The following is a 26,623-nucleotide window of genomic DNA, read 5'->3' as shown; positions in this document are numbered from 1 at the left end:
AGGAAGGCTTTTTTTTTTATCTCTCCTTGCTATTCTTTGTATTCTTTAAAATACATCAATAGTGCAGTGTAAAAAATGTCAGGATTCTAATTTCAAATTAAGAACTGAAATAATGTATGTAAAGCTGTTTGACCTAGTGCCTGCCTTAGAAAATGTAACATTTTCTAAGTCATTTTTTAGTTTCAAATGAATCTCATGTTTATATATGCTGCATGCTTTCACTATTTAGTAGCAATTTGACTACAATTAGTAGATCCTGTGGTAGACCTGGGATCTGTATTTTAATGTGGAGGTACCCATCCCTGATCCCCATGCACCCTGGCTGAGCTACTTGTAATTAGCAGCAGCAGCTACGTACAGGCTTATTTTGTGCCAGGATTGTTCTAGGAATTTTTTTGTTACATGTTCAGAACTCTTCCTCACTGCTGCTGGCTTACCTTATGAGAGTACAGGTTCTGTGAGGGAGGAACTGATCCAACTTTCCCTGAGGCCTTTGACTGCTTACAGAAGGCACTCAAGGGACTTCCCTGGCTGTCCAGTGGTTAAGACTGCAGTTCCACCTGCAGGGGGCGCAGGTTCAATCCCTGGTCCAGAAACTAGGATTCCCTCCTGCCGCCAGGTGCGGCCAAAAAAACAATTACAAAGAAAAAATAAAGGCATTCAGTATTTTGAATGAAAAAGGAAATCCCTCAAATACCAAGCATATTAAAGAACTGCTCATGTGCAACTTAACTTTAACGTTTTATTTTGTGTAAAAAAGGGCAAATTTAGTGAATTATTTTCATCTTGTACACAAAGTTATAATTTTAATGCTTTTAACACATCCATGCTGAAAATTTTCAATTTGGTAAAAATGAAAGGAACATAAATTTTTCCAAAGAAATTTTTCACGCCATTATATACACTTCATGAGAAAGTTTCAAACACTTTCTCAATGATCACAAGTTACCAAGAAAATAAAAGATTAAATTTGTACAGATATTGATCTATATATCAAATACATACAGAAATGATGTAAAAACCTTATGCAGTTTACTTTGACCTCTGTCCTCAAAAGATTTGCCCAGGGACAGATGCTTTTCTTTTGTATAAATGACTGTGGCTTTATTTAAAATATGAAAATCAAAGGAAGAAACCCAGTTTAATCACAGTATTTTTAAAATCCCTTCCCAATAGTAAAGGATCATTACCAAATATATAGCACCATAATACAAATAGTGATGGGAGAGGGTATTCACATCACACAAAATGAATAATAATAAAAACAAACAAACACTGAAAACCCGTGTTAGTATCCATAGAATAAGAAGTTGATAACAGCTTTAGCTTTCCTCATACACAGCAAGGAAAAAGTTAAAGAGTTTAAACTACCAAAAATCCCCAAATAATCCTAACAGGAAAAAAAAAAAAACAACAAACCCAAGGTCAGCAGTATATTTGAACCGTAAGAGAACGGGGCTACTGAGTTGTACACTTGGAGTTGTGGCTAAGACAAACTTCCTCTGCCACCAAGTCATTTTCTGTTCTTTTGGCAGTAGGAGTTAAGAGCCTGAATAGTGAAGAGGGCTTCAGATTGAGTTTATCTGGTACAGAGTCCTTACCATGACCATGTTGGTCATGGGATTAAGACAAGAAAACACTTCATAAATATTAACACGTGGCAAATTTGAGAACAGCCTGGCTTTACTGTAAAATTAGAAGCTTATAAAATCTGGCTACAAATGAGCATTTCACAGAACTAATTACCAGGCTCCAAATTAAATCCCTCCTGGTTTATTCGGTTCCCCATAGAGATATTAAGCTCAGGGTACTGTTAAAGCACACGCTACAACTGGCTTCTTGTGCCCATAACATGCAATCGGAGTCCTGGGTTTAAATTCACTGAGCCTGAGAATAAAGACTGTTGTAACCTTTGCTTTAGAAGTCTTCCAGGCTGTACGTTCATGGGAAGATTCTTAAAAGTTGAAGATTTGGGAAGTTTATGTCACATTTACAGTAGGTCCCTCTCAGTAATGTTTAAGATAAATATCCAGTAATTTAACAGCTGAATTCACATATATTTGACACATAAGAATCAACCTGGCATTGATATGACTTGCATTTATGCCCCTAAAGAGACAGTATTAAGAAATGTTGACATGCAATTCCATACATTCTTACACTATAAAGTAACAAATTTTACTTCCAGTAGCAACTACAAAACCTTATGATATTAACCCCTCTTGCATAGAATGAGGTAAACCTGTGCATATTACCAATGCTATTATTCCCAAAAGTAGAGCAGTATTTTAGAAAATAAATTGCTGGTTTTTAATGTTCTATGCATTTTAAAATTCAAACAAAAAAAATCTTACCTAATATGGTCTCCTGGGGCTTTCCATTAACATTTTTTAAAGCATTCCATAGGCTGAAGGACTGTAGAGGTTAATCATTTTGATTAATTTCTAATTAGCCCTACCTATATTCCAGAGGAGATGGTTAATATTACCACTCTGAAGAGGCCAGGCTAATACCCAGAAGCACTTCTACAACAGATGCAATTAATTCCTGAGAGTTTAGTTTATGAACCTCACTGGTAAATGCTAAAGCTCTCTCATTCAGTCACAACTCAGTCAGAAAAATGTAGAGAGCAAATCTTTCACCAATTTACCCTTATATCCTTTTTTAAACGAAGCCATGTGAATTTAAAAATAGGGAATGTTTGAAATGGTCCAAATCAGTTATTACTGTTAAAATTAAATCTGAATACAGTTAAAGACAATTTATACATATATATATATATGGAATTTTAAGAAAATTAAATTCTCTTTCAAATTAGTTTTCTAACAAATCCAGGATAGTCAAAAGCAGAGCAGGAATGATTTTGAAATCTAGACTTATCTTGGCTTTAAACAACTGTTAAAATAATTTTGATTCTCCTGGTAGTACAGAACACATAAGTTTTGGGGTGTAGTTATACGAGTATTCTCTCACAGATGGAAAGAAATGGCAGAGAACTAATGAGAATTCCTTTTGTGGGATATTTTTTAGTAAGGAAAATAAAATAAACTTAGGACAATATTGCATTTTCCCCAATCCCTCAACATGTAGACCGAGATCTTGTATATCTTGTCAACTATTCCAGTTTAACACTTTAGTGTTAGGATAATTTTACTCATTTTTAATTAAAAGAGAACATATAAAAGTATCCAGAGTTCTTCCAGTTTCATACAGAACTCCAAATAAATTTTCACAGAATGAAACACTTCTGTACAAATATTTAAAATGGGCTGCAATAAAATGCCAACAAGCAGAATTAATTACCCTTCCATGATTTATGTGGTGATGAGCTCTCCACAGGGGGGATTCAGTTGCATATTCTGCAGCAGAGGAAGCTGGAGATGTGACTGGCCTAACTTTTAAAATCCCAAAATCTCCCAACAGGTACCAAAAAGGTTCATTAGTAATGACAGTTCGTTTGCATTTACAACAGTATCTTTCTTAAGTCATTTCCTTCAATCCTGCTACCTAAACTTTAATCTTACCAAAAAAGTTAGAATTTCAATTCTTGTTAACAATGCACATAAATCCAAACTTGGAAAATATTACAAAATTCTTTCAAAAGCTTCAAATACAACACAAAAATTGTCCATCTTTATAAATTGAAAAATTTCCCCCCAAGGCTAAAATAGTTTCCCTACCCACTTGAAAAATCTGGAACTGAAATTTTCTATGTTTAGCAAAATGTCCCAGTAGAATAGCCCCGCTGTACAGCTGGATTGATTATAAAATCAGTCCTGTGTAAAATTCTTTCCCTCCCACCCTCAGTTTCTGAGCAACCTCAAGGCTCTTGTTTGATGTAAAAGTTGGCAGAGCCATTGCTTTCCTGATCAGACGCTCCTTGGAGGAAACTATAATCCTCTCCATCTATCAGCTCCTCTTTCAGCTGCAATGTAGTCACTGTAAGAAAGAGATAAATATACAAGATGTTATTAAGTCTTTCTGGAATATTCAGATTGCTTTTAATCTTCATGTTCCACCAGCTTTATAGTTAATAAAAGGCTTCTTCATGTCTTCAATAATTTTAAAACTAACTCCCCCTGAAGGAAGAGCATTTAATTACTTTTAATTTTCAAAGTGTATTTGTGGTTGAGAAAAGCTTCAAAAAAGAACAACACTACAAACTGGACACTGCACAAATGAACACTGTCAATGAAATGTGGAAGGTGATAGTGATCACTAATTTGATTAGAATTTTTCTCATGATTAAGTATTCACTTTTATGTCAATGCCTATATAAATGATGTATTTTTTGGATAGTTCTGAACTATAGTAAGTAATACAATAAATATGACTTTAATATGTGATCTCCAAGGAGTACCTTTGTTAAAGACTCTTCATAAAAAAAGATAAAATCTAATTTTAAAATAGTATTAAAAGTAACATAAAATATATGATCTACATATAATTTCTATCATTTATAAAAATAAATAAACCCAATAGTAAAGACATCTGTATTAAAACTAAAATCAAGAAAAACTTAAGTAATCATTTCAGGTAAAACAGAAATTGATTGACATTAGCAGTGTGAAAGTCACTGGTATAAAACAGCTAACACTTGGAATTCCCTAGCGTCCAGGGGTTAGGATTCTGCTTTCACTGCTGAGGGCATGGGTTCAATCCCTGGTTGGGCAACTAAGATCCTGCAAGCCTTGCAGTGCAGCTAAAAAACAAACCAGAAACAAAACGGCTAACATTACCAATGGGATCACTTAATAGTAGTAACTTACTGCCTGTCCAAATTTTTATCTGAAGACCTTTTTTTTTTTTTTTTAATGAAAAGAAACAACAGTATAGGCAGTCTTCAATTTATGAACAGGTCATGTTCCAATAGGTCTTTATTTTTATAGACAAATGTTTTCCAGTTTCCAGTATTTTCAGTGGGGTTTAGGTTTCTTGGTAGCCACTGAAGTCAGGCTAGTCAGCATTTTTAGTGACAGGAGGGCTCCCTCTAACGCATGGACAAGCAAGAAGAGAAAGAAAAACCTTTTTCTTGCTGGTCCCAGCACTGGTCTTAGGCAAAAGTTTAGGCAGTTTAATTCTCAGATTTTCCTATCTTCTTTTATAAACATCTCTTAAGTTACCTCAACACAATTTGCCAGTAACTTCAGATTGCCCTAAAGCCCACCCTTTACTTCCTATTAGAACTCTGTGAAGAAAAAATTACTTTCTTACTTTAAAAAAAATTAATTTTTTTGGATTGCACTGGGTCTTCATTGCTGCACATGGGCTTCCTCCGGTTTTGGCTTGCAGGGGCTAGTCTTTGTTGCAGTGCATGGGCTTCTCATTGTGGTGGCTTCTGTTGCAGAGCATGGGCTCTATGTGTGCAGGCTTCAGTAGTTGTGGTACATGGGCTTAGTTGCTCTGTGGCATGTGGAATCTTCCAGGATCAGGATCAAATGCACATTCCCTACTTTCGCAGGGAGTTCTTATCCACTGTACACCAGGGAATTCCCTAAAAGGGCTACTTTTAAAGTCAAAATAATGATAGAAAAACACTTTGTGTCTTGATTTCAGTTATAAAAGATTAGTTTCAAAAACAAGGGTCTTTGACATCTTATTTGGTAATTTAAAGAATAATCTTCTGCATTTCCCTGGGGGCACAGTGGTAAAAATCCACCTGCCAATGCAGAAGACACAGGTTTGACCCCTGGTCTGGGAAAATTCCATATGCTGTGGGCAACTAAGCCTGTGTGCCGTAACTACTGAGCACGTGCTCTAGAGCCCAGGAGACACAGCTACTGAGCCCAGGTGCTGCAATTCCTGAAGTCAGTGCTCCCTGAAGCTTGTGCTCCACAACAAGAGAAGCCGCCACAGTAAGTCTGCGCACCGCAAGAGAGTAGCCCCTGTCCGCCACAGCTAGAGAAAAGCCTGCACAGCAGCGAAGACACCGCACAGCCAAGAATAAATAAATAGTCCTTAAAAAATAAGGAAGAGAGTAAAAACAAGCATAATCTTCTGAGACATGCTAATTCATTTTATTTTGCTTTGGTAATGGTGTGAAAAAATTCAAGTCCAGAGACAGAAAAGTGAATACACTATTTCTATAATAGCAGCAAAACACACACCAATCAGACTGTTGAAAGGTAAAGCAAACATGACTGACTGCTTGCTTTCTTAAAAAATCCTTTAAAAATTACTTAATATGAAAAAATGCTTTTATGGAGGATATCAAACACATAACAGTATCCTTCAAATCAAACCAACATGCATTAATTATTAAAGACATTTGGACATGCAAATAAACACATGGAAAAGGAAAAAAAAAACAAATTTCATTAAAGGTGCAGTACCCACAATAAAAGGTTGATTAAAACAATATCTTGTTATATGATGATCAGATGGCTAAATGAATGAGAAAATAATTACTGTGCTTCAAGACCAAATATGTTCCACTCAAATGGGTGGTTTTTTTTCCTTTTTTTTTTTTAAATGTAAGAAAATTAAATTGAGATTCTAAAGCACATCCTGAAACTATTTGCATTTATTATTAACAACAAAGTTATGGATTATGCTTCTACTCATGTTAATATATGGAAACAATATTCTAAAAAATGTAACTCAAGATAAACATGAAACATTCACTGAGATGTAGGATGTTTTATCTAAAGTTTCAGAGTTTTCATGGAACCTAAAATAAAGCCTGCCTGGTATCTTCACACTCATCACTTCTTCTTTACAGGCCTTATTGTCAATGAATGATGGATGAAATAAAATAGACCCTGTGGCTGATGTCACTTTCTACACAAATGCATTTTCTTGGCTCTGTTTTTAAAAGGAAGTTACTTTGCTGACTCTAATCACTAACATTTCAGGAGTTAAACAGAAATCACACTTTTCTAGTTAGAAGTCCATAAACAGTAAACTCTTCCAAAAGCAAAACAAACTATAGTTAGGCCAGCAACACAGTCCCTACACAGTGTCACCAGAGTAAAATCACACCAAGTCCCATAAATGTGCCCCCAGCTCAGAAGACACACATGATAAAGTCTAGTGGAAAGGGAAGTCATCAGGAGGCCTTGTGGGCTCTATCCTGTATGTCTACTCCAAGTTCCTCGGTTTTACCAATCCTAAAAGTCAAGTTCTCTCACAAAATGTGATACACACCTTCAAAATCAGTCTAATGCATAAAACAAAACAAAACATCTAAAATGCAGTAAAAATCAAATATATTCAGAGTTCACAATATCTACAGTTAATTAAGTTATAGAAGACTTTCATAATAACAAGTACAAAAGGAAAAAAAAGCTAAAAAAGACAAACAAGGAGCTGAAATGCTCTTTTGATATTTGAAAGTATTAAAGAGCAGATAAACTTGGATTTGCAGTCCTAGTCCATTTCTTACACAAAAGAGGTACTGTAATTTTTTCTAGATATAAAGATATGAGAGTGATCTTCAGAGAAACAGACTGGGAAGGATAAAGATCACCTAATATACTGTTTAAGAAGGCAAAAACTAAAGAACACATCCTTAAAAGAAAAAAAAGAAAAAAAAAGGCTGATGACAACTTCAGGTGCAAACAGAGCAATAAGAAGAAAACAGAGCTAGACACTAAGTCTCATCAGGGTTTTCAACAGGGATTTGAAAGAATGCAAGGCTTTTAAAGAATGAAAATTAGATGAAAAAATTTAGTTTACAAGCAATAGGTAGGACACATGGCAGAATATATGCCAAGTTAGATACAACCTTGATGCTATTTGATCTGTACTGAGTCTAAGATTCATCATATGCAAGTGAAGATTCTCTGACATTCTACGGTAACATGTTTGTTCTTAGCAATGACAAAGGGCAGCCTTCCTTACTCTACCAGCTTATCCTAACCAATTCAACTTGAATTAAACATTAATCACGGTACATATTTCATGTTCATACAGAAACAAATTTCACTCAAATTCAATACCAAAATTATACAGGTATTTTATTTCCAAATTCATGTTATTCAACTAAGACTGTGGTAAATGTTACTACCAGAACCAAAATTACACAGGAATACAAAACACATCTGTTTACTGAATGAGATGCTAATGGAATGCTATGAAGAAAGCCTCATTTTTGGATCTGATTAATCATATTGGTCCCTTATAGCATATTTCTCCCTGAAGTCAAGTCACATAGAATTCTGCAATGCAAAATGTTCAACCATTTTAACAAAACCATGAAATAGTACAAGTTATCTCACAAATTCCGTAAGCTGAAATTACAGCTTTACCTGAATTTGAAGCTCAAAAGTGGCCTATAACAAAATAAAAATCCTTTCCTGATTATTCATTTTAGTGAAGTAACTACCAAGGACTAGTGAAAATGAATTTTTTAGTTGAAAGAAAAAGAAAAATTTGATGAGTCAGCATCTGTCATGCGAGACCATGCTTTGTCTCCCACCACCCTAACCCAGACTTTGACCCTCTGCAGTACCTGAAGTGTTGATGTGACTAATTACCTGTTTTGAGGCTGGGACTGAACTCTTGGCTAGTGCGGGGAGGTGGGAAGGCCTCCGGGGCTGTCTGTGCTGGAAGGGTTCGATATGGAGGAGGAGTCAACTCTTCGTCACCAGAGAAGCTCCTCCGCACCCCACCTGTCATGGGCAGGCTTGACAAACTGACAGGCTTCTTCCCAACTGGCATCTTCCTCTCTAAATATCAAGTTAAACTAAAGTAAGCTTTTACTTACATGCGTGGGAAGAAAAGTGTATCATAACTAGGAAAGGTTGTATTGCAGAGGATACTGTGAAAAGAGAACCAACTATGCAAGGTTCGTGTTTTTGAAAACAAGGATGTGTGTGTGAAACAAGGATGTGTGTGTGTATGTGTCTGTGTGTTGGGGAGTGGATGATAAGGGAGATTATTTCTAGTCTCTCTGAGTCTAGTAATCCTGGTTCTTGACTCTGTAATCAATTTAAAACAAAACAAAGGAAAATGAATGACAGAGAGCATTGAGTGTGGAGAACAGCTAGCTGGCTAACTACTTTGAAGTAAAATTTTAGTTTGAGGGGGACTGAAAATCCAAGGGTAGAGAGAATTTTAAAGCCCTACTTGTAGGTATTTCACTGTGCCCATATAAGCCCAAACACTGTCCTTCAGGGAGAAATCAAACAGCTTAATTAATGAATTATACAAGTGGCAGAATTTCACTGGTATGAAATATGTTTCCCTAACTTTTGGTTTATAATTCACTCTTTCAGAAAAAAATTCTTACTCTGAAAAGCAGTTCTGAAATTTAAAGATTTGGGGCCTGCAAGATCTTAAGCAATCTAATTTCTTTTGAAACAGCCTTTGGTTATAGTTTCATTAGCACACATAGCCTTCAAAGACTTTTACAATACTTTCACCACCAATAAAAAAATACTCTAAGCTTTGCAAAGACTGAACAGTCAAGCATACCCCATTTATCTGGTTAAAAATTGAAGGATACTTACAGATCTTTGTGACTATAAGTTATATCTGTTTTATTCCAGAGTTAACAAATAACTCAGGAAAGAGCAATCAGAAATTTGCTTTGCAAAATCAGAACTAAAAGACAAATCTAAGTCAGACAGTATTAATATGTAAAATGATTTGGAAATCAAGTTCCTATGAGTACACATTCAACTCTCAAGTCAAAATCACCTGTAGCATTCATTTAAATGAAAAAGTCTAATGTACTACACACTTGGGAGGTAAAAATGCAAGGAGAATCTTCAATTCTCTACTATTTGCAACAGTCCTTGGAGATGGTACAGAATTGAGTGCTGGTTTCCTGCTCTAGAATTATTAAACTTTGAGAAAAAAACACTTTTCAGATTGGACAGATCGTGTTTATACAACAGTCGATATGATCCTCTTGACAGAAGACTCTTATTGTTCAAAAGCACTAGTTAATAGTTATCCCTTTACAGCATGAACACAGCTAATTAAAAATCAGGCTAGAACAATGAAGTCAATCAATTATTTTTGTAAAAAATAAGCCCTACCAAAGAACATACCACTAGATGATTTTAGGTTGTAGAAAGACCAGAGTCATAAGATGAAACAACAGAGCCAGGATATAATAATCTGCAGACAAACTTAAAAAAAAAAAAGGCTTTGTGGTCTATCTGACTGACAAAAATCTTCATGCAATGGATGACTCAAGGTTCCTGGACTCCAGGTTCTTATTTTGAAATTTCTAATAAACTATTTGCTGAGTAATGTGAAAAAATAAAAGGAATAGATAGTATCTTAAAATGAAGAATGCTTTTCATTCACACATGACTACAAGCCTTATCCTGAATTCTGAAATTCAAAGTTTTTTTTGGGCAACAAAATCAGACCTCACTTGGTGATACTATTTATAATAATCTTTATTTGACCCATTAAATGTTACTATTTATGTATATTCTGCTTCAAAGTGCGGCAGAGTCTGCAAGGGGTGTTACATAATATATGCTACACACACTGTACTTCTTTTAAAAAAAAAACCCAGGATTCTAAAGTCCAAAGTGCATTTGATCTCTAGGATTTCTAATAAGGGACTGTGAGTCCATAGTTTTATCCTTTCTATGTCCAAAAGACAATTTAAAGGCATCAGAGATGATGTCACAATATTAAGAGCTATTAAAATGTTAAATAATATGTTCTAATTTTAAATTCATTTTTTCAGCTAATCTAGAAATCTGATAATGTCACTAAATGGGACATTTAGTGACACACATTATTAAATGTCACTAAAAACTGGGACACTGATATTATCACTTCATTAATTTCATATTTCTTCCCATGTCCCTAGCCTATTAATTCAAAATGATTAAACCCCATAAACCGTAACAAACCCAGGAAGAGTCACACTGAGAGAGGTATGTGAACTGTGTATACAATGCTCAGAAATTTCCTCTAAAAGATGTCATAAAGTCACTGAGTAGTAAAAAACATTCTTAAATTCAACACATTGCAAAGAAAATTCTGAAATCTCAAACCCTTGTCCAATTAAATGTAAAGACAGGCCAAAGCAGCCTGTACTCATTCAGTCTGAGAGAAAGCTCAGTGATCACACCTGCTGTGGTTAGTCCACTGACATGAAGTTACCACATGACTTCTTGCTAATCAGTTCCTGATAAATTGGAAATCATTTTAATCTGCCTGGTCTGGCAATGTTCTCTGGAGTTCTTTTAGGTAAATATCAACCATGGTAAGCAGCCAGTAAGCAATAATTCTGGGTCTACGGGAGGCTTACGTCTACAAAATAAAAGAGGGTAAGAGATAGGTCTTGATGGTTATCACTGTTGAGACTGATCTGGGTTTCATGTAGGGAAGAAACCAAGCACCACTGCAGTGGCTGCTAAGTCCCCAATCAAAACAACCAAAGTAACTTTATCTTAAGATGAAATAGTCCATGACAAGTTTCACAAAGAGAAAAAATCTATATATAGCTTTCTATGATGGAAGGGGAAAGATTTTAAAAGAATCAGAGCTATCAATATATTTTATATTATTTTGGCTATTAATGCCAGTTATCATTCATTGTAAGATAAAGTACTGTCAGAAAGCATATTAATATTTTCTTAAGCTTGATTTCATTAACTATCAATTTGAATTTCATTTTTCTTTTATTTTTTTAACTTGAATTTCTTTTAAGTATCATTTTAGAAAGAGTTTTTTGGTTTAGAAGGATAGGTTTTTAGTCTCCAAGTCTATTGTAAGCACCAAGCAACTGTTTTTATTTTTAATAAAAAAAATTTTTTAAAGGACTAATTTTCAGGTTTGCATATTACTTCAAAAATCATTCATAGACTCTACTCTTTACCATCTATTAAATATTATGGTAATAATTTCTCCTGCCAATCGAAGACAAGTGTTTCTCATTTTGAAAAAGTCTGCCTTTTATGGCATACTGCACCTTTAAGCATAATACAGAATGCATAGTTATCAGGTCTCACAAGGGATACCATTTCTATGCAAGGATACCAAGTCCCCAGTTGGTTAACAAGTTAGGAAATGTATATAAGCACCACGTGGTGACCCACTTTTCTTATGTCCTTTGTATTGCTGGGACTTAGTCTTTTTCTTCTGTTTTGATGAACCTGACTGGCTTTCTCTTGATGCTGAAAAATAAAGAAAATTGATATCAGATAATTTCTTACAACTCTTGATACAACTCAGATGAACTACCTTTACCAAGACCATGATATTTATAAAAAGTACACAATGCTTCGAAAATAAGCGTACCTGTTCCTGCAAAACCATGAACCTCAATACCAGACAGATACCATTATTTATTCAATAATCACTTCTTACATATTAACAAATTTTAGCCTGTAACTTTAAACTCACTAAAGGAAGTCTAGTTTAATTCAGTGGGTGTTCTTAATGTTGTGTTTCTATAGTCATTAAGCAACTGACTATTGAGTTCACACTGCCATGGCACACATGGCCTAATTCTGTGATATCATGGTTGAGTCTTATCAGGTAAGATCTTACCTGGCAACCAATCAGACATAGGTATATTCTCGTCGCGTGAGCTCACAAGATGATTTATGTGAGACAGTCCTTGGAGAACTGCTGATTTTTACAAAAGGACACCTTTTCTGTGTACCAACTTACACTGTGATGCTGGAGGCTGCAGTTGATATCCAGTTAACTGACACCACCCTACAGGATAGAGGTCAGGGGACTCACAGTCTACCCACTGATCATATTCTTCTTCCCATCCGTCAAAATGTATCCTCAAGAGACGATGAATAATTCGAGTTACTGTGGCTACACATATTAATCGTGGCTCCATGAGATCTACTGCTTCTAATTTCATTCCAACACGAAATCCATGATTTGGAACATCCTAACATGAAGAAGCAAAACATTAACACTGGTGAAAAGAAGAATGTGTAACTCCATCATCACTAAGAAAGAAAAAAAGAGAAGTAACATAACCAGTTAACAATTTAGACCAAAAAAACCCCTTATTGAAACATATGAAGGTGAAGCATGTAAGAACTAGTTAGGAAATGCATTCATTCCTAATAATGAAACAAAGTTTGGAAACAAATTTCAGCTCCTATGTAAAGGAAATACCTACACTGTTTAACTAATATGTATGTGTTTATTTAAATTTACCTTATTAAACAGTTTTACTGGTGCTGCAATGGAGCCAGTTTCCCTGAGGTAGTCAAACCATTTAAAAGGAAGCTTTGTGTAACCTGGAAAACACAACTAGTTTAACTAGAAGTTCATTTAAAATTAGTGTAATATAAAAATGCAGATATAAAATAATTCAGTACACATTACAATCTCATGAGCTAATGCTGTAGAGTACAATAATTACTCCCTGTTATATGGCTCTTCCTGTTTTTCTAGACAGAAACAGATGCACATGTATCCTACAAGAACTAGACTTTTGCTTTTCAATCCTAGGCTTAGAATAGTCTAATATTTAATATTTTTCAGTAATATTTTTCTTTCTTTGTAAGAAAGAACAGTGACTGGGCAAATACTGTTTTTATAGTCTTCTGTTTTGGCTTTTCTCTTCTTAAGAGAAAAATCCAAGGCTCAGATATTGAAATTAGGAAAATCACTGGTTAAGCCATATGAACTATTTAAAGGTGTCATTTTTTAAAAAGTCATATGGTAATTTTTATTTTTTTTGGTAATACCACCTGCCTTGTGAGATCTTAATTTCCTAACCAGGGACTGAACCCAGGGCCCTGACAGTGAAAGTTCCAAGTCCTAACAACTGGAATGCCAGGGAGCTTCCTCATACAGTCATCTAAAGATGAAAACTTGCTTTCTCTCAAAGGCTAAAGTCTATTTTTTAAAAAAAGTTTAGGTATGCGATAGCCCTGTGAGCCTACATCATCATCTCAACAGGGCTTGAGAATACCAATTCTTATTATAAAATGTACAAATGCTCAGGAAAAATTCTACACCAATTTAATTTATTAAAGCTAGCTAGGTTACAGGTCTTTATGTTTTCAGACACCCCACAGCTCTTGATATAAACATATACATATGTAACACACATGTTTATATATACATATTATATTTTCATATAGCAAGTAATCTAGGGATAAAAATAAAAAGAAATCTAGGGCTGTGGTAAATGGTGTAGACAGGTACCATGTAAAAAGAAAACAAGGATGAATACCCAGTGTATATATTAGAAAAAAGTACCTCTGGGTGGAGTGAGTTCAATCATGTTAATTTCACAGAAACCAACAGGGAAAATAGAAGGGGAGGTTGCATGATAACAGAACCAGTCAGATCCATCTGCTGCTTCTGAGCCATCGATCCCAATCATCAGGAATCCATCAGCCAGCACCTTTTAAATTAAGAGAATTCCAAGTATTTAAAATTAGGTGCTACTATTATAAAAATGATCCTGTAAGTGACATTCTAAAAAGAAAGCAAACTCTATTACATAATGATCTCGTAAAAGGAAGAAATGTTTATTGAATTCTCTTAAATAACTGAAATTATAATGGAAAAAAAAATCTGTATAAATTCCAGTGTGTGCCAGAAATAAAAGCATGGTTACATAGAAGTAATTTTAGAGGTCTAGGGAAATATGCTCCTGACAATGGCCAAGGCTGTTTCTTCTGTGGCATGAAACAGGGCTGAGTGCTCTTTTACAATTTAACTATCTAGTCTCGGCTAAGCTTTAAATCTTATTCAGTAGGAGCTCTCACTTATATCCTTCTGATTTATCACATAGTGGAGTTTTTCTAAACTTCTTCCATCTTCCTCAAGCTCCAACTTTACCTCTTTCATGCTCTGGGTAACTGTGCTCCTCCATGATAGAAACTGTGTGAGGGACCTCACAGTCCAGACTGATCTAAGTAGTAGTCCTTCCTTTGCCTCTCAAGACAAACCTCTCCGTGTCTCCCAATTCCCGTTACATCAAAAGTATTTTATTTTGAAACAGTTCACACTTAAAAAAAGGTATATAGAGTACAAATTCCTAAATACTCTTCACCCAGAGACCCAAGTCAAGTCATATCACTCAGTCGTGTCTGACTTTTTGCGACCCCATGGACTGTAGCCTGCCAGGCTCCTCTGTCCATGGGGATCATCCAGACAAGAATACTGGAGTTGGTTGCCATGTCCCCCTCCAGGGGATCTTCCCAACCCAGGGATCGAACCCAGGTCGCTTCTTTAGTCTGAGCCACCAGGGAAGCCCAAGAATACTAGAGTGGGTAGCTTATCGCTTCTCCAGGGGAACTTCCTGACCCAAGAATCGAACCAGGGTTCCCTACATTGTAGGCGAATTCTTTACCAGCTGAGCTATCCGGGAAGCAATGATCTTCTAGTTTGTCAAATCCAGTGCCTTTTCCCCAACACTTCAGCCTCCTTTACGATATCCCATACCAGCTGACTACTCAATTTTTGGAAACATTTATTCCCAGATTCTCATTACATTATGGTCTGCTGATTCATCTTCTCACCTCTGTGTTCATTGCTTCACATTTTTTTGGCAACCATCCTTTCACCTTCAACTCTTGTTTTTGATTTTAGCCCTTTTCTTTTGTTTTCATGATGGCATTCACTCTTCAATGGTTGACTTTTATGCCAAAATTTCTCAAGTTTTATCATGAGTTTTTCACCCTCCCAGTATCTCAGGCCTGCATTTTACCTGCATGCTGAACATATTCTCTGAGAGTTAGTACAGGGCATCAAACCAACAACTCTTTCTCCAGCTCCTTGCAAAGGCAATCAATTGCTGGGTCCCCACAACTCCCCAAAACATTCAGTGCTTTATCCTAGCCATTAACTCTATCTCCACTATGTTGCTTAATATCATTGCTTTCAGCCTTCCCTATGTACTTTTCCTCTCTTACAGTTAAAACTTTCCTTTGCTATGTACTCTGTTCCAGAAAAACATCTATTTCTGCTTTATTGACTATGCCAAAGGCTTTGACTGTGTGGATCACAATAAACTGTGGAAAATTCTGAAAGAGATGGGAATACTAGCCCACCTGACCTGCCTCTTGAGAAACCTATATGCAGGTCAGGAAGCGACAGTTAGAACTGGACATGGAACAACATACTGGTTCCAAACAGGAAAAGGAGTACGTCAAGGCTGTATATTGTCACCCTGCTTATTTAACTTATATGCAGAGTACATCATGAGAAATGCTGGGCTGGAAGAAGCACAAGCTGGAATCCAGATTGCCGGGAGAAATATCAATAATCTCAGATATGCAGATGACACCACCCTTATGGCAGAAAGTGAAGAGGAACTAAAAAGCCTCTTGATGAAAGTGAAAGAGGAGAGTGAAAAAGTTGGCTTAAAGCTCAACATTCATTCAGAAAACTAAGATCATGGCATCTGGTCCCATCACTTCATGGCAAATAGATGGGGAAAGAGTGGAAACAGTGTCAGACTTTATTTTTTTGGGCTCCAAAATCACTGCAGATGGTGATCGCAGCCATGAAATTAAAAGACGCTTACTCCTTGGGAGGAGAGTTATGACCAAACTAGATAGCATATTAAAAAGCAGAGGCATTACTTTGCCAACAAAGGTCTATCTAGTCAAGGCTATGGTTTTTCCAGTGGTCATGTATGGATCTGAGAGTTGGACTGTGAAGAAAGCTGAGCGCCGAAAAATGGATGCTTTTGAAATGTGTTGGAGAAGACTCTTGAGAGTCCCTTGGACTGCAAGGAGATCCAACCAGTCCATCCTGAAGGAGATAAGCCCTGGGTGTTAATTGGAAGGACTGATGCTGAAGCTAAAACTCTCAATACTTTGGCCACCTCATGTGAAGAGTTGACTCATTGGAAAAGACCCTGATGCTGGGAGGGATTGGGAGCAGGAGGAGAAGGGGACGACAGAGGATGAGATGGCTGGATGGCATCACCGACTCGATGGACATGAGTTTGAGTAAACTCTGGGAGTTAGTGATGGACAGGGAGGCCTGGCGTGCTGCGATTCATGGGGTCACAAAGAGTCAGACACAACTGAGTGACTTAACTGAACTGAACTGTTCATGCCAGAAAGCTTTACCAACTAATGAAAACTCAACCTGATCAAGCTTAAAGACTGCACAGATTAATTTCACATCATCTTTCTGTCTACTTGCATGTTCCATTCTCCTAGTTATTTCTACCATATTGGATATATATATATATATATACTGATTTTCTCTTTAATCTTAACAGCTCTAAGACCTCTAGAAAGGACTACCTCCACTCATACGGGATTCTTTTTTCCCTTTCTGAACACAGCTTAGTGGATCAGGGGCTCGTATCCCACTTTCAGAGGACCACGCAAAAAGCTGGGCTCGGTTGTTCAGATTCTCTCTCCGTAATTAGAATTAACATACAGAGAGATAGCAGTCAAGCCATGGGTTGGAGCTGGCACTGAAAGGCTGTGATACAGAAGGGTGAATGAAGTGAAAGTCGCTCAGTCGTGTCCGACTCTTTGTGACACTATAGACTGTAGCCCTCCAAGCTCCTCCGTCCATGGGATTCTCCAGGCAAGAATACTGGAGTGGGTTACCATGCCCTTCTCCAGGGGATCTTCCCAGATTAAGGACCAAACCTAGGTATCCCACAATTGCAAGGAGATTCTTTACCGTTTAAGGTACTGGGGAAGCCCAACAGAAGGGTGAGAGGCTACCATATGGAGACTGAGTAGCAGGACACCAGCAGGGAGAGACAGTGAAGAGTGGCACAGACACAGATCAGAGGTGGAACAAAGAGGCCCCTAAGAGGTGGAGGACAGCACCAAGTTCATGCCTTTCCAGGTTTCATCCCTGGGTCCTTCTATGTCTGTGAACGTGCCCACTGAATCCTCAGAATGACTTTTCTAAAGCCCACTCGAGGGGGTTTCTGTTCCTTATAAACAAAAAGCCTGGCCCAGAATATTCAAAGCAACTTATCTGATATCTGATGCGTACTGTGTGTGAACCTTTCACCATTTCCTAAATGTGGTCTGTACCTTTCACTCTTGATGCTTTTGTGCATATTCTCATTCCCTGGCACAGTTTCCTTCTGAATCTCTTCTTGGCCCAGTTTCTCCCATCCTTCAAAATGAAGTTTTCAAATGTCCTCTCTTCCACAAAGCTTTTCCTAATTCCTCTGAGAAGATGCTCTTCTTTATCTGAATTCCAACAGTACTTGTACCATTTTTGAATCATAGTTGATCTTGTATGTTAAACACATTTTCCTACATCTTATCTTGTTCTACAAGACTGTAAGCCTTTCAGAGTCCAAACCAACCTAGCACTGCAAGAATTCATTTTAAGTATTTTCTGAGTGAAGCTTAATATTCTACTCATTGGACCCTTATTTTTATTTCACACATAGCATGACAGAATGGTGCTGATTCCCAAATCTGGCTGACTGTCAAGAGTTACACCTTGAGAACTTTTTAATTATTATTTTTTTAAACAAATACAAATATCTGGGTAGTCTTTCTTATGATTCTGATTGAGCAGGTCTACAGTAGGTCATGGAAATCTAAATAGCACCAGGGAGTCTGGATCGCTAGTCAGGTGAAAAGGAGGAATAAGGGTTTAGAGTCAGTCTGGTTTAGCTGTGTGACCTTGAACACAAGTATACAGGACATGGCAGCCATCATAACTTTTTAATTCTTCTGGCTTAAGGCTTAAAGGACTTCCCTTGTGGCTCAGCTGTTAGAAAATCTGCCTGCAATCCCAGGAGACCTGGGTTCAATCCCTCAGTTGGGAAGAACTCCCGGAGAACGGAAAGGCTACCCACTCCAGTATTCTGGCCTGGAGAATTCCATGGACTCTGTAGTCCATGGGGTTGCAAAGATATGATGAGCGACTTTCACTTTCACTTTAAGGCTTAAAACTGTGTTGAAATGCAAGTCACAATTTAATTACACCTTTATGTAAGTGTATTCTGTATCAATGGTTCTTAACCCTGATTGTACTTCAGAATCACCTGGGGACCTTAAAAAAAAAAATGCCAATGCAAGATTGATTAAATCAGAATGGGAGTGCGGGGTTGGAGAAGAAGCTCAGTCAACTTTATATATATATATATATATTTTAAAGTTCTCCAGGAGATTTCAATGCCTACTGACAACTGAGAACCATTCTTCTACATCTTTTTCTATAAACAGTTTCAGAAGAGAGGAAAAAGAGAAAAGAAGCAATAAAGTACTACCAATGGAGGGAAAAAAGCACAAAAAGGAAACACAGGAAACTGAGGATAAACTAGCATTGTTACAATTTTGTATTGGACAAGTTTTGACTAGGAAGTAACTTAAATAAATATTCTTCCTTTAACTTAGGATATCCTTCCATAAAATAAAAGTAGCAAACTCAAGATAACAATCTTGATAATAAGATATATACAAAGAAAACCTCTGGTATGAGAATTCAAATTTATCTTGCAATTACTACTGACATTCTCCCCAGTGAAGACACAGATGCACACATTTTAGGTCAAAATGAATGTTAGGGGCCTCCTTCTCCTATTTGTTGTTGTTTAGTTGCTAAGTCCTGTCCTACTCTTTTGCAACCCCATGTATTGTAGCCCACCAGCGTCCTCTGTCCATGGGATTTCCCAGGCAAGAAAACTGGAGTGGGTTGCCATTTCCTTCTCCAGGGGATCTTCCCAATCTAGGGATGGAATCCATGTCTCCTGCACTGGCAGGCGGATTCTTTACCAGTTAGCCACGAGGGAAGCCCATTACTTTAAAACTAGTTCCTATAACTTCATTTCTATATTTTAAAACCTATTCTCTTACCTTTCTAATGGTCGCAACACATATTGTGGAAAGATTTAATGGGTCTATAGCTTCCAATTTCATTCCTTCCTTGAACCATTCCCCACTCTGGTCTACTTCTTTTACCTAAAGAATTACACGAAAGCACATCTATTGTTACAGGTGTTACCAGTTTAATAATTAAAATAATACCAATTTGAAAAAGTTTACAAGATGAAAATACCAAGTACCTTCTCCTACCTACCTAATATTGTAACTCAAACTTCCATTACGGAATAGAGAGAATTCAGGCAAATAGAATTTAAGAATAATTATAATCAATAGTTGTGACACATATGGATTACAAGGTCTTAATCCTTTTAGGTGAATATATGTAATTGTGATTTCCATAATATTAGGAAAAAACCCACAACCCTCTTTCAAACATAATTTACAAATGAGGGTTCTTATAAAAACTTCTTACCTTAGCAAATAAATGTGGTGGTGTATCAAAATGTCCATCCTGTTTCTTTGTAATATCTACAAGGAAAAGTTACATACTAATCTGTCAGCATTTGTGAGAAGACCAAAAACCACGTTTTTTTGAAGGTTTCAAACTCACAAGGTATGTATACTCTAAAATATGGCAAAAATACGTGCCTTCTACATTTACGGTGAATAATATTCTTTAAAAGTCTCTATCTCTTTAGAGTACATGTGCTATTAAATACATTCAGCCAATCAGAATGCTAGGAATTCCCTAGTTAGGGAATTACAGTTTTAGAAGCATGTTTTAAAGTGTTTAGTATTAAGTCTAACCACATTTAATTTTAGTATTTCTACTAACACTGAATGGAAAGGGAAAGGCTATTTTCTTTCAAATGGGCTGGATAAAAAAGTGTAAGAAAACAAATGTAGTTTATTTTTCACTTGAAAGGGCTTTATTTTTTACTTGAGCATAAGTGGAAGGAATATAAAGGAATTGGTTAGGACATTTAATTTTCTGGTGTGAACCTTCCCTAATTAAGGTAGAATAAGCAGCCCAAGGCAACTGATTTTGATATTTGCTATTCTGTGGAGAAAAATACCGAAGTAGTACAATTTAGCCTCAATGTTATTTTCAACAGGAATCCTTGTGACAGGTGCTTACCAGATCTTTTGAATCGATGGCCTATGCTTCGAGACCAACCAATATGATGGATTAATGGGCTGTGCATATGGCACCAGAAGTCATCTGTTCTATCTTCACTCTCTTCATATACTAGTCTTAATCTTCCTCCAATTACACTTTCCACCACTGCCACTCGCGTTCGACACAAATGCCTCTTGTCAACCACCTCTACTCTCATGCAAGGTTTGAAAGGATACTGCATGCTCTCTGAAACCTTGAAAGAAAAGCAGAACTTTTGAGAATTCATGACAAAGGTCTACAAATAATTTTAGTATTCTACTATAAAAATATCTAGTGCACTCAATAGATAACACAGGTCATTTGATTCACTGATTGAAACAATTCCTTAAAAAGCTTTGAAGTTACTCCATTTTTTAGAGCTCTCATTTGCCACTTGAGTCCTTTCTAAGATCTTGTCGTTACCTTTTGTGAGAAATCGGGAGGAAGAGTTTTGGCACCAGTAAGTCGTTTCACTAGAAAAGCTTTCCAGTTTGTATACTTATGCTGAATAGCTAAAAAAAAGAAATAACCAGTTATACTTCAGCAAAGAATAGAACTGCTTCAAAAGTTATTTGCTTTAAAAAAAAAAAAAACTAACAAATTTCCCTGCCGTTAAAATTCTGAAGAAGAGTATCAAAAATAGGGAAAAGAAGTATGTCTTGCTAGCAAATAAGTTACCTGAAAGAAAAAAATATTATTTTAATTTTTATGTCACTTGTCACTGTAATGTTATTAATTGTGAAACTGCATTAAAGTTCAGATACTTCAATTACAGTAAGGGTAAAGAAACTACTCACTTCTAGGAGGGACAAGAGGTTTTCCACTTGCAGCACACCAACCAACTGGATGGATATCAGAACCACATATACTACACCAGAAGTCCAGACCAGAGTCATTTTCAAATCCTTCATATCTTAAAAGGGCATTGTAACCTGAAACCAACAAAGCAGTCACCACATAAAAAGAAAATCAAATTAAATAAAACAGAATATAGCTGCTGGTAGTGAATATCAAATGTCATTGAGCATCTGCAACAGGTGCAGAGCTTGTGAATAGACAGAAGGCTGGGCCCCACATCCCAGAAATCATTTAGCAGATCTTGGGTGAGTCTTAGAAACTGTATTTCTAAGAAGTTCCCAGAAGTGATGACACTAGTGCTATATGGATGAAACTTTGAGAACGATTTGAACAATGGAAATTAGTTTAACTGTTTTCAGAGCACGGCCTATTTCTCTGAATATATTTCAATTTTACCCATAGTTTCTTAAATTCTAAAAAAGAGGAGTGAGAAAGTTCTACTAGGATGAATAGTTTTGGAAATAAAGAATATTGTGGTAAGTTAATATAACCTTGTTAAGTCACAGAAATCCAGTTAAAGTACATTTCAAAGACACTGCTTTATCCAAGTGATCAGGTGACCAAATTATTTTCAGATAATTTGCATGTGGCTACTTTAAGAGTTTAAATTTTTCTGTCTTGTTGATTTGGAAATAAGATTTAAAAACACCAGGTAAAAAAGTTCAATGAACACAAATAAAGATATGTGGAATCACTTAAAATCTACATGTACTAAACAAACAGGGTCTTCCCAAGTGGTGCAGCAGTAAAGAATCTGCCTGCCAATGCAGGAGATGTAGGAGACTCGATCCTGGGTCAAGAAGATCCCCTGGAGTAGGAAATGGTAATCCTCTCCACTACTCTATCCTGGAAAATTCCATGGACAGAGAAGCTTGGGTGGGTTACAGTCCATGGGGCCACAAAGAGTTAGACACGGCTGAGTGACTAAGCACGCATGCACTAAACAAATGGGAAGACTTATTTCCTGGAAAGAACAAATAGTATATATATATATATATATATATATATATACTGTTTATAATTTAATAAACCTTATCTTTTAAATATTTAAACAGACAAACTTTTATTAAATACATACAACAGTAAAGAAAATAAAAGTATAAAATATCACTTCCTCAAAGAAACCCTCTGATGTATGTAACAGTCACCCATAATCAGCTTTGTCATCTCTGTAAGCTTGTCTTTGACGAACAGTGTTTGTTTCTTTGCTTATTTAAAATATTTTTCTCTCAGTGAAATAAGTTACATGATAAAGTATTTTTATTGTTTATTCCTTTTAATAAACCTTATCTTGATAACAGATTAAAACATTAAGGTCTTTAGTGGAATAAAAAATGCCCAATAAACTTGTATTTCAGGTTGGAAGCTAAGTTTAGTTAGCATTTTCGTGTGTTAATATTTAGGTTTTGAAAATTTATAGCATTAAACTTTTAGTTTTAAAATTCAGTAATTCACAGAACAACTCATGACTTGCTAACTGTTTGTAATTTCTGGGTTCATGATCAACAACAGGTTCACTTCTAAAATGTCATTAAAGTGGCTTAAAATGAAATATATATTGCAATTAGGAATAAATAACAGAAATATAAAACCAGAGATGGAAGATAGAAATAAGTCTTGAGTATTAAATGCATTGATCTTTAGAGCCATTTATATGCAAAAATTTAAACATCAAGCAAAAAATACATATTGCTGTTTTAAACAAGGTACAGGGAATAATACAGGGATTTAGAGAATGTCTGTACAGCTGGGGGCTTCCCTGGTGGTGTAGATGGTAAAGAATCTGACGGCGATGCAAGATTTGATCCCTGGGTCGGTAAGATCCCCTGGAGAAGGGAATGGCTACCCACTCCACTATTCTTGCCTGGAGAATTCCACAGAGGAGCCTGGCAGGCTACAGTCCACGGAGTTCCAAAGAGTCAGACCTGACTGAGCAACTAACACTTTCACTTTTTCACTTACATAAGCTGGGGAAATGTTTCATGGAAAAGGCAGGAACTGTACTGGGTTCAATACGGTGAGTGAGAGAGTGAGAGTGAGTAAAGGAATGAAGGTGACACAGAACATGCTGTATGAGAGGGAAGGAAAACTAATCTCAGCAGAATGGGTCATTTATGTCGGGGAACAATAAAAAATCTGTTCAGTGGTGGACAGTGAAACTTAATAATAGCTGTAAATGCTGACCATCCTGATTCTTTAAGGACAAAGAAGCCACTAAAGACAGAAAAATGGAATTGAGATCATTTTTAGGTAAATTAAGTCTATCAGCAGTACACAGGGTGGAACTGGAAGGGCATTTTTGGGAAGATGGCTGGAGATAAGACTAGAAAGAGTAGGATGAGTAAGATACCTCTTCCAATAATCTCAGGATACCTCTTATTATCTGAGTGGCTGCTCCTCCTCTGAAGTATCACAGTATCCTACCATACCACTTACTAAGCACCTTGTCATAAAATGTATTCAATATTTAGCAGATGTAAGTTCACCAAAAAAAGAAATCTTTTAAGTCTGCATATCACCTGCCCACAGGGTCTAATATAGTAGATACCTAACACATTTACTTCATGGGCAACAATGTAAAAAGGGCTGGGATACATGGAAGAAGTGGGACTGAAGAAAATGTAGTACCTAAAATAGATGAAATATTCATCATTAGTTTACTTCTGATATTATGGACCATATCGCTTTTTTTTAGTACTTTTTGTTACCTTCCGAAGTATTTCCCTGTAGAGGTTGAGGAAACTATAGGGCCCACAGATTTGGCCTATTGTCATCCAGAATAGTTTTTACATTTTTAAATGGTTGAAAAACAATTCGAGGTAAAGTAATGTTATGATATGTAACAATTATATGAAATTCAAATTTTAGTGCCCATAAAAAAAGTTTTAGTAGAACACAGCCATACCTATTCATTTATGCATCGCTTTGGCTGCTCCTATGCTATGATAGTAGAGTTAAATGGTTGCGACAGAGATTGCTCACAAAGCTGAAAATATTTACTGTTTTTTTTTTTTTCTTACAGAAAAAAAATTTGCTAACCTCTGCCCTTTATCATACTTATTTGGCAATACTTGAAAATTTATAAATATGCTTTCTTACAAATTACAAAGAAGTGATTTTTAAAGTGAATTATTATGCACGGTTTTCACCTGCTAATTTTACTACTCCAGCGATCCAGAAGACTTTGGTAGGTAGGCTGCAGTCTGTGTTGGGAACTTCTACTCTCACATTTTCTGAGATATCACCCCAGCAGGTCCCCATAGGCGCCTGTCATATAAAAATTATTAAATTATCATCTTATGAAATCAAGTCTAAAACACATGGTTCAAAATTAAGCACTACTATTCAATCATGGTAACATTAAACTAAAAATACCATTTAATTGATTCTTTTTTTCTAAAAATATAATTGTTATTCCTTGCATCACATTATTCTATTTAGAAAAAGCCAGTGTCAGGGACAAGCTCAAGACGAAGAGAATTCACATATACTACAACTGATCCATATCCAGTTCAAAATTCAATAGTGCCCAAATATAAGACTTGAGAGCAATTTTTATAAATGCCAAATTACAAACTTGATATTAGGTTTCACAGGAAAAAGTTGACTTAAAAATTGTTTTATCATGAACTGAATGAATGTACTTTACCTTAACCTCTAATTTTAAAAGATCTGGCTAAAGAGTAGAAAGAAAGAATTCCAATCAGCAACGTGGTTTCCAATAACACAGAGAAACAAAACTTAGTTATCTGTATTTTCAACTTCAGTTAAGTTCGCAGAATATAAATATAGTCTGTTACAACAGACTTGTGGCAAAAGCACCAGATAAAGTTGTTAAAACGGTGAAGTTAAAGAGATTTTGGAGAGTTGTACATGGTAAATTGTTAAATGATTTATTATTTCAAAATTTCTCACACAGGAATTACAATAAACAAAGAAAACTTTCAATGTTAGATCTGGTAGTAATCAGCCTCCACACAAATGGTTAAGATGGGGACTCAGAAAACTAAATGAATATCATGAAGGGATTTGCCAACATTTAATGTGTTTCCAAATTACAATTTCCATTATATTTTAATCCTTAAATTTGAGGCAGTTTACCATTATTTGGAATTTAGCAATGGCTAATTAAACCAAAGTGAATTTAGGAGTTTAAATGCTGATAATACCAAACAGTCTCTGTGGCCCTTGATAATCAGCTCCTCATTAAATACAATTCAGAACCCTGATCACAAGAAGTATTAGGTAAAGATGTAAAAGACTTGATAACATGAACAAATCAGGAAAAGACAAAATAGCTTCAAAGCTAAAAGATGGCTAAACACAAAGATATCCAAGAGTCACGCAAACTAGTCCATCTGAACACTGGGCAAATGTCTTCCATGCAAGGCTGCTCATCTTGGGTGGTCGCTAAACCAAAAGGCGGTTAGCTTAAAACAGTACTCAACCTGTATGCTCTCAATAGCTGAAGGAATTTCTGAAGGACAGGAAGAAAATGTCAAATAATACTGAACTAAGATAAGTCAAGAAATCAAACACAGAATCAACTTATGGCTATTTCTTTAAGTAGCAAGCAAAGAATATACTTCAAGCACTTGGATACAGTGGCCTATCTCAACTATTTCTAATTCTGGAAGGATACACATATCTATCTTCCTGAGCTGTACAAAAAATAATACATCCATTATGACTACCTCTTTCTGCCATTTTTAAATCGAAAGAATGGACTCTTCAGGTTCTGCTATCTCCCCCTATATCATTCTAGACTGTAGGGCCATCCCTATTGCCAGCAGATACGATCAGAAAAGGAGAGGCTGGAAGGAAGACAGGTAACAGATTAAGCTACCATATATTAACACAAAGACCATGTATTAATTTCTGTGAGGATAAACCAATTACACCAGACAGATGTAGTGGAATGTATGCATTAAAT

General features: G+C 36.1%; 1 protein-coding gene across 10 annotated transcripts in view; it reads right to left on the bottom strand.

Annotated features, from left to right (window-relative positions):
* Positions 1-728: 728 nt before the first annotated feature.
* The window catches only part of MBTD1 (mbt domain containing 1), a 67,801-nt gene continuing 41,906 nt past the window's right edge, over positions 729-26,623 (bottom strand). For all 10 annotated transcript variants that reach the window (XM_043904114.1, XM_043904111.1, XM_043904109.1 and 7 more), the window contains 11 exons: positions 24,840-24,957; positions 21,630-21,764; positions 21,256-21,344; positions 20,812-21,046; positions 20,146-20,201; positions 19,704-19,808; positions 14,155-14,302; positions 13,102-13,184; positions 12,592-12,826; positions 12,015-12,092; positions 729-3,939 (listed from right to left, as the gene is read on the bottom strand). In XM_043904114.1, coding sequence (XP_043760049.1) covers positions 3,821-3,939; positions 12,015-12,092; positions 12,592-12,826; positions 13,102-13,184; positions 14,155-14,302; positions 19,704-19,808; positions 20,146-20,201; positions 20,812-21,046; positions 21,256-21,344; positions 21,630-21,764; positions 24,840-24,957 — 1,401 coding nt within the window. In that variant the 3' untranslated portion in view covers positions 729-3,820. The remainder of the gene's footprint in view (positions 3,940-12,014; positions 12,093-12,591; positions 12,827-13,101; positions 13,185-14,154; positions 14,303-19,703; positions 19,809-20,145; positions 20,202-20,811; positions 21,047-21,255; positions 21,345-21,629; positions 21,765-24,839; positions 24,958-26,623) is intronic.

This window comes from Cervus elaphus, chromosome 5 (assembly GCF_910594005.1).
Source record: "Cervus elaphus chromosome 5, mCerEla1.1, whole genome shotgun sequence".
In the NCBI taxonomy this organism is placed as follows: domain Eukaryota; kingdom Metazoa; phylum Chordata; class Mammalia; order Artiodactyla; family Cervidae; genus Cervus; species Cervus elaphus.
The sequence above is the reverse complement of the archived record's forward strand: the minus strand, read 5'-3'. Positions and strand labels throughout refer to the sequence as shown.